This window comes from Heteronotia binoei, chromosome 4 (genome assembly GCF_032191835.1).
Source record: "Heteronotia binoei isolate CCM8104 ecotype False Entrance Well chromosome 4, APGP_CSIRO_Hbin_v1, whole genome shotgun sequence".
Classification (NCBI taxonomy): Eukaryota; Metazoa; Chordata; class Lepidosauria; order Squamata; family Gekkonidae; genus Heteronotia; species Heteronotia binoei.
This window is the reverse complement of record NC_083226.1, coordinates 148,980,095-148,993,180: the sequence shown is the minus strand read 5'-3', so window position 1 is coordinate 148,993,180 and position 13,086 is coordinate 148,980,095. Positions and strand designations below refer to the sequence as shown.

Below are 13,086 nucleotides of genomic sequence, written 5' to 3'. Positions count from 1 at the left end.
TTGCCATATGCAGCTGTCTATATGAGCTTTAATCTTCTTTCTATGTGTACAGAATGGTTTCCTGGAAGAAAACCGCTTTGAATAGATTGGAGTAGTCTTCTGATTAGATGTCTTGTTATGCTGTCTGCTACTTAGAAATTAAGAGCCCCATGACGCAGAGTGGTAAAGCTGCAGTACTGCAGTCGGAGCCCTCTGCTCACAACCTGAGTTCGATCCCAGCGGAAGCTGGTTCAGGTAGCCGGCTCCAAGTTGACTCAGCCTTCCATCCTTCCGAGGTTGGTAAAATGAGTACCCAGCTTGCTGGGGGGGGGGAGTGTAGATGACTGGAGAAAGCAGTGGCAAAACACCCCATAAAAAGTCTGCCGTGAAAACATTGTGATGCGACGTCACCCCAGAGTCAAAAACGACTGGTGCTTGCACAGGGGACTATCTTTACCTTTTTACTTAGAAATTATTACCGCAACATTTTTCCTCAGGTTATTCTGTTGCTGTCATTTCATTGGATAATTCACTGTATTTTGTTGCTGGAGCTCCACGGTCCAACTACACTGGTCAAGTTGTGGTCTATGATGTGGATTCCAATGGCAATATAACTATTATTCACTCTCAGAGAGGAGAGCAGGCAAGTATAGCATTTAAGAGTTTTCTTGAGCATGTAATAATGCCACAGAGGCATTATTGCAATCTGGTTCATTACTTGTATTTCCCAAAGTAATGAAGGATGCTTTTTCTGGGTTTCATTTTACATTTACAAACCTTATTACAAATCATGATTATAATTTGTATGAAAGAAATGCCTGGGTGATTGTATGCACCATATGATTTTTAAAAGTGTCGTTCCAGATTGGCTCCTATTTCGGCAGTGTGGTGTGTTCGGTAGATGTTAATGGAGATTCAGTTACAGATGTGCTGTTGATCGGTGCACCAATGTTTATGAATGACTTTAAGAAAGAAGAAGGACGAGTCTACTTGTTTTCTGTCAGAAAGGCAAGTAAATTGTACCAGGGTTCCCAGTGGCTGACTTTGATCCACCAGAATTTTTATACAAATAGAAGGATGATGAAGAATAGGTTTTTATACCTCACTTTTCTCTACTGTAAGGAGTCCCAAAGAGGCTTACAATTGCCTTTCTTTGGAGGCACCTTGTGATGTAGCTGGGGCTGAGAGCTCTGAGGGAACTGTGATTGGCCCAAGGTCACCCAGCAAGTTTCATGTGGCAGAGTGGGGAAACAAACCTAATTCTCCAGATTAGAGTTCACCACTGTTAACCACTATCCCAAACTGGCTGTCATTACTTCCCACAGAATGTGACTTTCTCACTTCCAGAGCATTTTGGGCTACCATGACAGGGAGAAGGTGAGAAAATTGCACTAAATGGGAGTAAATCCTTCTGCCTGTGGAAAAATTCTCATGGACCTAAGACACTGCCTCTGAGTTTTGTAATACATACTTTTAACAGACTGTTAAATGCATACAGTAACCTGTAGAGGGAGGGAGAAGAATATAACATTTATTTATATGGAGCAAGTTAATGGATTCTATGCATCTTAATTATGTTAGTTTAGAATCTCTCATGCTTCTTCCACCAAAGGAAGGGTTTGCCATTAATGAAAACTATGAAGCCAAACGTTGGTATTTGTGATTGACAGTACTTTCTATCCATTTTTACCCCATTCTTCTTCCAAGGAGTTTAGGATGTCATACATAGCTCTTAACAACGGCAACACCACTCTCTATTTTATCTTCACAACAGTTCGATGAATGTGGCTAACCAAGGTCGCCCAGCAAGTTTCATGGCTAAATGGGGATTGGAACCTGGATCTTCCCATTCTTAGCCCAATCCAGTCACAGTAGCTTATTACCACAGTGGCTCTCAAAACAAGCTACATGGATTGTGCATCATCAGTCAAAAACAACTATACGGAGTAGCCAGGGTGATGCTCATGGATTTCTTTGAAAGTAGCTAAAATCTCAACAGTTAGCTGTTTGCAAAGAAGGAAGGGTGTGGTAGGGGTTGAATGTAGCCCCTCACTCCTTTTCCCAAACAGCTAATCAGCACTAAGCATTTCAAAGAAGATTATCCATGCACAAGTTCAGATAGATGCATTTGAGATGGGAACCATGCCTGTAAGACATGTTCGTATATGTGGTTCATCATCTAGCACAAAAGGTTCCTTGCTGGATCTGGTACCTGTTTAAATAGCAACAGTTGTTGTCCGTGCAAGCGCTATGGTAAAGTTTGTTTCAGCAATGGTTTCCAGGATGCTTAATGGAAAGTTTTTATCATGTCTGTAAGCTGTTTTTTAACACTTCTTTTATAGCTGGCACAACAAAAGTCAAGGGAGTTAAGTATTTCCACTGCTTTTTGATGTGTGCATAGGAACTGGGAAATTCCATTTCTGTTTCAAATAATTATATTTGGATACAAGAATTTTTGTCTTGCATTAATAAAAAAAAATACAACCTTTAATAATTTGGATCCTTTTCTCTGATAACCTTTAATTTTCTGATAGGGTATTTTGGGTAAGCGAGAACTTCTGGAAGGTCCTCAAGGTTTAGAAAATGCTCGCTTTGGATCTGCCATCACTGCTGTCTCAGATATTGATTTGGATGGCTTTAATGATGTGATAGTTGGGGCACCATTAGAAAACAAAAATGCTGGTGCAATCTACATTTACAATGGCAAACAGAGGACAATACATACTAAATATTCCCAGGTAAGTCCCTTCTAATGCAGGGGAATGGGAGCTTCTTCTTACCTATTATTAATTGTTTAGAGCTTTGTGAGGAGGGGGGGTGTTAAATGCTATCAAGTCTCTTCTGTGAATTAATGTTCTTCCAAACATGCTATCATTAACATCCTTGCTCAGGTCTTGCAAACTGAGGCTTCCTTGATTGAGCCAATCCATTTCATGTTGGATCTTCTTCTTTTTCTGCTGCCTTCAGGGTTGTTGATTTTTTTAGCATTATTGACTTTTCCAGTGACTCTTGACTTCTCATAATGTGACCAAAATATGATAGCCTCAGTTTAGTCCTTTCAGCTTCTAGGGAAAATTCAGGCTTGATTTTATCTGGAACCCATTTATTTGTCTTTTGGGCAGTCTATGTTATCTGTAAAACTCTCCTCCAACACCACATCAGTTTTCTTCATGTCACCTTTCCTCATTATGCATCTTTCATGCCTGTACATAGAAATGGAATATACTGTGGTGTGAATTATCTTGATCTTGGTCACCAAAAGCATGTCCTTACACTCAAGGCTCATAAAATGTTTAATATCATTTCCTTGCATGTTTTTTTTTATCTTTTTCTCTTATAACCCTGATAAACTGATGCATCTGCATTTTACGTATTTATTTATTTAATTTATAACTCACCTTCCTCCCAATGGGAACCCAAAGTGGCTTACATCATTATCTTCGCTTCCTTTCCATTTTATCTTCATTATAACCCTATGAAAGAGGTTAGGCTGGGAACATGGGACTGGCCCAAGGTCATCCAGGAAGTTTTCCATAACTGAGTGGGGATTCAGAACTGAGAATCCATCATGGCAGCTTACTTTATAGGAGACTTAATCACACAGCTACCCTTGAATATTACTACTAGTAATAATTTATATTTCAGTATGTTTTCATTGCATAAATGCAAAAACATCTAAAAAATCTCATTGGTTTTGTGAAGTGCTTGTTTTTGATCACTGTAATTTTATGATACATAACAGAGAAAAAAGTTCCATGGCAACTTAAAAACTAATAAATATGTCATGTCATAAGCATTTTGGGTTTGACCCTACCATTTCAATGCACTAGTTTTGTAACTAATTCACAAAACTATAAATAAAATGGAAAATATGTTTTCATTTACATGGACAATACTGGTGGGCGGAATTTTCAAAACACATAGTTTAATATTTGTAGTTGAAACAAGGCAATTTTCTCTTTAGAGAGCTATCTGTATCTGCTGTAATCTTTTTTCTTTCCAGAAAATTCTAGGATCTGACCCTGTGTTTGGCCAGCAACTCCAGTATTTTGGAAGAGCAATAGATGGCCGTAATGATTTAAATGGTGATGGAATTACTGATGTTTCTGTTGGCACTGATGGGAATGTGATTCAGCTCTGGTTAGTAGTGTATTTTAATATAGTATCAAAAATAATTAAATGAGACACCAGAAATCTCATCTCCAGCTGCAATCTTCCATGCTGTATCCCTGTGGTATTCTGAGGATCCCTTGACTCTCAGGAGCAGCACAGGGTGGGGGTGGGGAGCCTTTCCATTAACAAAACTCTGCTTGTAATTCTTTAGATCCCTCTCAATATTTTTTCCTTTATTTGCCTAATGATTATTGCATACTTGTGAAGAGAGGTTCACTCACTCTTTGTCACATTATCACCAGATGTTCCCCAGATGTTTAACATTTTCATTATCCTGTATCTAATTCTAAACTGCACCATAGAGTATGGATTAATGAATCCACATTATGGAGCAAGGACAGATGGGTGTGGGGTTCTTTACAAATAAGTCCCAAGTTTGCAAAAAAAAAAAATCTAAAAAAAATACATTAGGGGATAAAATCTTCCCCCGAACAATAGAAGCACCTGTAGCTTTAAGAAAAGAATGCCCACTGAGATCTCAGTTGCCATTTGGAAGGTTGCTAAGCAATGACAACAATATTGGTGCACCTCCAAAGTCAAGCCCAGGAGGCAGGGGTGAACTTATAGGCCAAAACAGCCTTGGAAAGGATCCCATTCCCTTCCCTTTTACTAGGAACAGCACTGGTGGTGAATACTAGAGTTCCACTGTGGCCTGGTTGAGAAAGTCAGTGAGGTCACAGGCTCATCTGTTCTTTTAGGTCACAGAGTATAGCTGAAGTGTCTATACATGCCTCCTCTACACCAAAGAAGATCAGCCTTCTGAACAAGAATACTGAGATAGTTCTGCAGATATGTTTCAGTGCAACATTTAGACCTGCCAATCAGAGTAATCAAGTGGGTGAGTATTCTTGTTTTATTGCATGCTGAGTTTAGTGGAAGAGAGCTGTTTAATCCGTTAGCAGGGAAAGGGAATTTCCAGAAATATATCACAATCTCTCCCTGCCCCACACACAGACACACAAAATCTAGGTAAAAACAATTTAAAAAAATAAAATCAACAGTCAGTATTTACTTTGCTGTTGCATCGCTTACCAAATGTTCACAACTGCTTGTATGTAGCACCAAGGTATGTTATTGAAGGGGACCAAAGTAATTTCAGTGGTGCAATCCTACCAGATTATCCAACCAAACCAACCACAAATAGAGCTCAGGCTATAGAGCAGAATGCTTCCATATTCTTCACTCCCACTGCAGCCCATTATACATTCTGAAATGGATACAGACTAGGCATGATATAGTGTGTAGTATGAGGGGGGTGGTTGATGTCCTTATTCTGGCAGAAAATACTTGGAAAAAATATTGCATAATTAGTATGAAAGAGTGAATTTGCTTTTAGTTGTAGACAACTTTAGAAAACAACCAGACCTTGCTGCTGAACAGCAATGAAGATATTTTAGTTGTGTTCATATTTTTATTAGTACAGGCAGTTTATGTAACATTTATGTAAACTGCAAAGTGCTTTACCATCTTAGTCCTAGCAATAGATCAAGAACACAGCTTCCTCATGGGGCTACAACACTGTTGAAATCTCTTTAGATATCAGATACAACCTGACATTGGATGCTGACCTCCTGTCCTTTCGAGTGACCTCAAGAGGATTATTTAAAGAAACCAGCGAGAGATATCTGCAGAATAACATCATTGTCCATCCCAAGGAGAACTGTATAGAACATGTTTTCAATGTCCAGGTAAATATGATTACCCAACCATTCCATATATTATTTAAGTAGAAATATTATGTTTGAGGCTTTTTTGTCAAGAACAAGAGATTGAATTGTTTGCTGGGGGTGAAACTACAGCTCCATGGTAGAACATCTGCTTTGTTTGCAGAAAGCTAAGCCAGAATGCCTCAGTTTGATGCGCAGCTTTTTTGCATGTAGAGAATGTTTTTACTATAAGGAAGAATGTGCTCCCACTTGCAGTCTGTGGCCCTGTCTACAAATGCAGGGGGGGGGGACTAGTGGACAGTAGGACAGTACTTTGGTAGAAATAAATTGTATGTCTTCACACTGCAAAGTAAATAACATTTTTTGAATGCTCCACCATCCAAAAACTCCTTGCAAGTATAAAGTTAGCACATGCAAAACAGCGATTATTGTTTGGTCTTTGCACTACTATCCTAGTTCTCTGCTTTAAGAGATTTATTTTTAGTTTTTTGCACTGGGAAACATTTGAACATTTGCTTGAAGCACTGTTTGCTGCTTGAAGTGAAGAATCCATTTTATCCCTCTGTATCCCCCGTGGCGCAGAGTGGTAAAGCTGCAGTACTGCAGTCGGAGCCCTCTGCTCAGGACCTGAGTTCAATCCCAGCAGATTGACTCAGGTAGCTCAGGTAGCTCCAGGTTGACTCAGCCTTCCATCCTTTCGAGCTTGGTAAAATGAGTACCCAGCTTGCTGGAGGGAAAAGCGTAGATGACTGGGGAAGGCAATGGCAAACCACCCTGTAACAAGTCTGCCGTGAAAACGTTGTGAAATCAACGTCACCCCAGAGTTGAAAATGACTGGTGCTTGCACCTTTACCTTTTTATCCTTCCCGTCTTCTGCTGTGTGCTTAAGAACATAAGAGGTGCCCTTCTGGATCAGTCTAGTGGTCCAACATCCCGTGGCAGTGAATTCCATGTGTTAATCACCCTTTGAGTGAAGAAGTACTTCTTTTTATCCATTCTAACCCAATTGCTCAGCAATTTCATTGAGTGCCCACAAGTTCTTATATTGTGAGAAAGAGAGAAAAAACTTCTTTCTCTACTTTCTCTATCCCATGCATAATCTTGTAAACTTCTATCATGTCACCCCTCAGCCATGTCACCTCTCAGTCGACATTTCTCCAAGTTAAAGATCCCATTCCCTTGATGCTGCCTCCTAGCTCTGGTATTCAGAGGTCTGCTGTTGTGACACAGACCCAGAATGGACAACCAGAGACAGGCTTACCACCTCATGAGAACTAAAGATGACATCAGTTTCCCTCTTTCAGTTAGGATTCTGATTGATTGTATGTGTGTGTTTTTCTAGGAGCCCTCTGATGCTGTCAACTCCTTTAGTGTGCGCATTGATATTAGCCTCAAGAATCCTGGCTCAGGTCCAGTTCTCGATAAAGCTTCCCCAGCATCTGTCACATACAGTGTAAGTATATTGACACACAGCACTTCTTTCTGTGTCTAAATAATTTTGCAGGGGAAATGCGAACCTTGTATGCCACTCTGATCTTCTTGGCAGAAGAGCAAGCTAAAAATTTGATAGGAAGGAACCGTCTTGTAACTCCTTAAACACTAAAAGAATTTTATTCCAACATGAGCTTTTGAGGAATAGAGACCTCTTCCTTCAGGTACGATATATGGATCCTTAGTGTGCATTCTTTTTTTTTTTGTTCAACAGTAGAGAAAAACAAGAGTCCTGAAATGGTGGAAGCAGAGATTGAAACATAATTGCAAAATTAAATCAGTCAAGAAATATGCAGAGACCATTCTCTAGTAATACTAAGCTTGTTAATACTGTAATGGGTATAGACTTTGAGGTTTTGCTAAGGGGAATAAAAATCCCAAAGCTTTGTTCAACCATGGAAGGGAAATAGTGAGAAACCTCAGTGAACCCCACTTCAGTAGTTGCATACTGAAAGCTCCCTTTGACATTATTTTGCTGAAGGTGACTTCCAGATCCACAACAGAGGGGCTTTGGAAGCAGATATGTCTGCAGGGAGTAGATATATCTGCATCACCATGATGGTAAATATCCTGAGGCTATACTGGTGTTGCTTAGGTGCTCCAGAAGCAATTATGTAAATTGTGAGAATTCTTCACTTTCATTATTAAACCAAACAAGTGCTAAACCGAGCAGGGGTGGAATTCTAGCAGGAGCTCCTTTGCATATTAGGCCACACACCCCTGATGTAGCCAATCCGCCAAGAGCTTACAAAAGCAAGCCTTGTAAGCTCATGGAGGATTGGCTACATCATGGGGGTGTGGCCTAATATGCAAATGAGCTCCTGCTAGAATTCCACCCCTGAAACTGAGTATGCTGTGAGTGAGTCTTAACTTGCATTAAAAAAGGAGGGGGTGGGGTACTGGCATTGATTGTGGGGATAATAAATAAATTTTTAAAACTTGCATTTCAGTCTGAGTTAGGGTTTAAAGCATGTAGGAGGATGCCTGGTGAGGGCTCAAAAGCTGTAAGAGGGAAGAGCTGAGCAGAATTTCCAGACCTTGCATTGTCCTGCTTCTCCTTGACTAGCATTAGCATAATGAATCGCACAGATTATGCAAAATTTGAGAGCCAGTTTGGTGTAGTGGTTAAGTGTGCGGACTCTTATCTGGGAGAACTGGGTTTGATTCCCCACTCCTCCACTTACAGCTGCTGGAATGGCCTTGGGTCAGCCATAGCTTTCACAGGAATTGTCCTTGAAGGGGTAGCTGCTGTGAGAACCCTCTCAGCTCCACCTACCTCACAGGATGTGTGTTGTGGGGGGAGGAAGATAAAGGAGATTGTGACCACTCTGAGATTCAGAGTATAGGGTGGGATATAAATCCAATATCATCATCATCATCAGAATGCATATTGCCTCAGCACAATTTAGAGAGATCACCAGGCATTCACAGATGCACTCATAGGAGCAAATGCTTTTCCCTTCTTGTGTGAAAGACATCTAGCAGCAGCTCACGCCTCCTCCTCTGAGCTCTCATTTGTGCAGTGGTGTGCCAAAGGGAAGAGAGACCAGGGGTCTCTCCATTATCCTTTATCATCTCCAAAGCTCCAGGAAATAAGAGAAACCCTTGTCTTCTCCCGAGTGTGCCAGAAGGTGGGCAGAGGTTCATTTGCACTGAAGTTTGGAGATAAGAAACAAAAGGCAAACCTTAATGCTTCTTGCTTTTTTTTTTTTGCAAGAACCAGTACAAAGAGAGAAGAGACTGTCTCTTCCCAAGCACTCTTGAAAAAACAGGGAGTAAAGATCAATTGTGCTTGAGAAAGATAAAATTGCAAAAGGAGAAGCCCTGCATTTTTTGCATTCTCTCTCTCACTGCACCAGAGATAGAAACTCCTGCCTTTCTCTCAAGCTTTTATTGTATGCCATAGTACCTTTTGGGGGGAGCAGAGGTAGTTGGTGGTATGAGACACAGGCAAGCACAGATAGAAGCAGACTGGTATGCTAAGATGATATTTATAGGCTTTGGAAGGTCAGAGATAATTGAAATTTCTTAGTGCAAACTTTGAGTACGCTATGATTTTGAATTGTGTTTGTTTTGATTCTAGACAGCCACACAGATACCCTTTTCTAATATTTTAAAGAAGTCAGTTAGATGCTGTGGTGCTAGGAACAACGCTTTTTAATTTTTTTCTTATTCCTGTAGATCCCATTTGTTAAAGATTGTGGTGAAGATGAAGTCTGCAATGCTGACCTTATTCTTGATGTTCAACAGAAAACAAATAATGAGTAAGATGTGATAATTCGGTTCTCTTGAATAAGGGACATCTGCTCTCTTTGACTGAAAATATAAATTAAGAACAAAATACATATATAACCTTTTGCTATGATTTAATTTATAAAAAGTCATTTTTACTTTTTTTATACTCTGTCTTTTTCCCCAATGGGTGACAAAATGGTTTAAATCATTCTCCTCTCCTTCTTCTGGCGGCAACCCTTTGAGGTGGGTTAGGCCAAATTGTGTGACTAACCCAAGGTTACTTAGCAATTTTGCTTGGTAGAGCAAAGATTCAAACCTAGGTATCCCAGATCTTAGTCCAGCACTCTAAGCACTATGACACAGTGGTTCTCAGAGCCGAACTTCATATTCACACAATCTTCTATCTGCTTCCTTCACAAGAAACCATAATTTTTTCATTACATGGGAATCAGGCAATCCATAATTGAAAACATGATTACCATTTCTGATTTGAGATCCAGTGTACAAACAATAGTTACCCAGATTTGGATATTGTTTGCCATGAACCAAGGAGTTGTACAGAGTTTCAAGAGGAGAAGGAAGGGTGTTTGTAGGACTGCCATGTTCAACTCAAGAAATATCTGGGGACTTTGGGGGTGGAACCAGGAAACTTCAGGGGTGGAGTGAGGAGCAAGGCTGTGACAAGCATAACTGAATTCCAAAGGGAGTTGTGGCCATCACATTTAAAGGGACTATACACCTTTAAAATGCTTTCCCTCCATTTGGAAAGAATGAAGGATAGGGGCACCTTCTTTTGGGGCTCATAGAAGTGAACACCCTAGTCCAGTCTTTTTGAAACTTGGGAGGTGTTTTGAGGAGAGGCACCAGATGCTGTGCTGAAAAGAGCCCAGATACCAGTGGATCGATTCTTCATTATTTCCTATGGGAACCAGTCTCCATAGGGTATAATGGAGAGCCCAGCAGACATTTCCCTCCTGTCCGCCACTTCCTGATAACCCTTGAGCAGGGGAAGGCCTCCAAATTGAGGGATCCCCTACCCCCAACCAGTAATTCACAATCCTAGGTGTTTGTGAGGCTCAGGCATGTGGGATTACCTACTGTGGCTTGAAGAATATACGGAGATTGGGGGTGAGGGGGCAGCTGGAGAGGCAGAGTTTTGAGAAGGAAGAAGCTCAGCAGGGATGTAATGCCACAGAGTTTGCCCTCCAAAGCTGTCATTTCCACAAAGGAACTGATCTCTGTAGTCTGGTGATCAGGTGTAATCCCAGGACAACTCCTGGCCCCACCTTGAGGTTAGCAACTGTACCTCTCGCTGGACCTGTATAAACCAAGAGTGTCACCAAGCTAATAACAAAGTATGCTTAAGACCTGCTGATTTCTGTGGGACTTGACTCTTTTAACTACATGCTAGATTCTGTTCAAGATTGTCATTATTGTGCATGTGCTTCTCTATCACTAGCCTGGAGTTAAACTGCAGATCACATGAACCCTGTTTTTCTTTTCTTCCTTGTAACAGCAAAGAACAGTTTATTATCAGCAGTAAGAACAAAAGATTAACATTCAGTGTGAAACTAAGAAACAAGAAAGAAAATGCTTACAACACCAGAATTCAGATTGCTTTTTCAGAAAACTTGTTTTTTGCTTCATCTTCTGCACCTGTATGTTTGTTTTGATTTTTCTTTTGTTCCTGCTAACACTGGCATTTGAAATCTTTAGAAAATTAATAATTTGTCTTAAGCATTTGTCCCTCCTTGTGTTATATGAATCTACTATTGTGTATTGCTCCCATTACTTTCAATGGATATGATGTACGTAGAATAAGTTGCCAGTTAATTATGTTTTCAGCAGTATCACAAAGACAGATGAAGATAAGTTGTTTTAGTTCTACATATATATAGCCATCATGCAAGGGTTTCATTTCTTTTTCATTTCCCTCCCTTAAGTGAACCATATGTGCTTCATTTAGAAGATGCAAAAAGAGGAACTCTGTATGTGATGGATACAGTAAGAAGTTGCCTTACCCATTTCTGGGTTTGATTCTAGAGCTTTTTTTTAAGCAGAAAAGCACAGGAATGCAGTTCCAGCTGGCTTGGCATCAGGGGTGTGGCCTAATATGCAAATAAGTTCCTGCTGGGCTTTTTCTACCGAAAAAAAGCTCTGTTTGCTTCTATGTATCAAACACCTCTTACTTTTTTCTGGCATGCACTTGCCTTTACTAGTTATACTGCTGTCTCTCATTGCAAGAAGTGATACATATCAGCTTAAATAAGCAGAATTCTTTTGTACCAAGAGATACCTTAAATATTCCTAGAAGAATCTGATCCTGATCTCAGCCATTCCAAATCAGGATCCCAATTCTGAAACAATGCCAAATGTCGATAGGAGCTGGTTTGAATAACTGGGGCTGCAGTGAAGACGTGTGTTGGAGAAAATGTTCTTTTCTGTTCTGCCCCTCTGGTGTATTTGCTTATATTGGTGTATATTGTATCAGATAAGGGGCTATTAGGAAATTTCTTAGGGAAACCATTGCCCTGTGTCCTACCTGCTGTTACCAGTTTCTATGGTGAGAGTGAAGTGCCAAGCCTTCTGCATTGCACTGGTTTCTTTTGTTCCATAAATACCTTGGAAGTGTTTTCTAACTTGTTTGAGACAGAGTTGAAGACATTTGTGCAATTTGTATGTCTGAACCAAAGAAATGCTGTCTAATGAACATGTGACACATTTGTGAGCATCCTTAACACACTACTGCCACCTAAAGATTGTAATGTAAGCAGTCTCCAGTTCTGTAATATAGTTTAATACTTACAGATGTCTGTATGTTACCCTTAGGTCGATGGTACTGAAGTTTCATGTCAGGTGACCACTATCCATCAACTTGTTATCTGTCAGATCAGCTATCCTGTTTTTAAAGAAGGGCAACAGGTATTTCTCAGAGTTCATATTTGAATTATTTCATATATTTAAATCATATTTGATGCCATAGTCATAACCCAGGTTCACGTTCCAATATGGGAAGATAGAACTGCAACAGATATGTCAATGGAGTGGACAGGGGGAAGGAGAAAAACATCTGCTTTGCATGCAGACGGTCCCCTGCTCAGTCCCTGCCATATGCAGTTAATAGGTGATGTAAAAGACCCTGGAAAGGCGCTCCTAGTCAGAGCAGGCAATACTACTGACCTTGATAGACCAAATGATTTTATCGGTATAAGTCAGCTTCATGAGTTCCTCCTGTGATGGAGATGACAAGGTGCTTTGTTCAGTCCAACAACTTTAGTCCCATATCAATCTTGAGACAGTTCTTACACTGGGCATCCTTTGCACATGTGGTCAGAATAGAGACCAGAAGGATCTTTTTATGTTACCTTGTGCCTTCCCAGGAGGGCAGTTTGGGATGCTTAAAACACACAGGTGTGGCACACAAATGGACATTGCCCTTTTGCCATCTCCACATGGCTGAAATCTAGGAATGAACTGTGGTTTGAACATGAACTGGGCTGGTTCATGGCTCATTTCAGACTGGTTCATTTGGTTGCATCAT

General features: G+C 40.4%; 1 protein-coding gene across 1 annotated transcript in view; it reads left to right on the top strand.

The window, feature by feature from the left end:
* The window catches only part of ITGA2 (integrin subunit alpha 2), a 111,225-nt gene that overhangs the window by 82,299 nt on the left and 15,840 nt on the right, over positions 1-13,086 (top strand). Inside the window, exons 12-21 of the mRNA XM_060236007.1 lie at positions 477-622; positions 844-987; positions 2,514-2,717; positions 3,983-4,119; positions 4,851-4,990; positions 5,689-5,840; positions 7,162-7,272; positions 9,492-9,574; positions 11,062-11,203; positions 12,375-12,467. Coding sequence (XP_060091990.1) covers positions 477-622; positions 844-987; positions 2,514-2,717; positions 3,983-4,119; positions 4,851-4,990; positions 5,689-5,840; positions 7,162-7,272; positions 9,492-9,574; positions 11,062-11,203; positions 12,375-12,467 — 1,352 coding nt within the window. The remainder of the gene's footprint in view (positions 1-476; positions 623-843; positions 988-2,513; positions 2,718-3,982; positions 4,120-4,850; positions 4,991-5,688; positions 5,841-7,161; positions 7,273-9,491; positions 9,575-11,061; positions 11,204-12,374; positions 12,468-13,086) is intronic.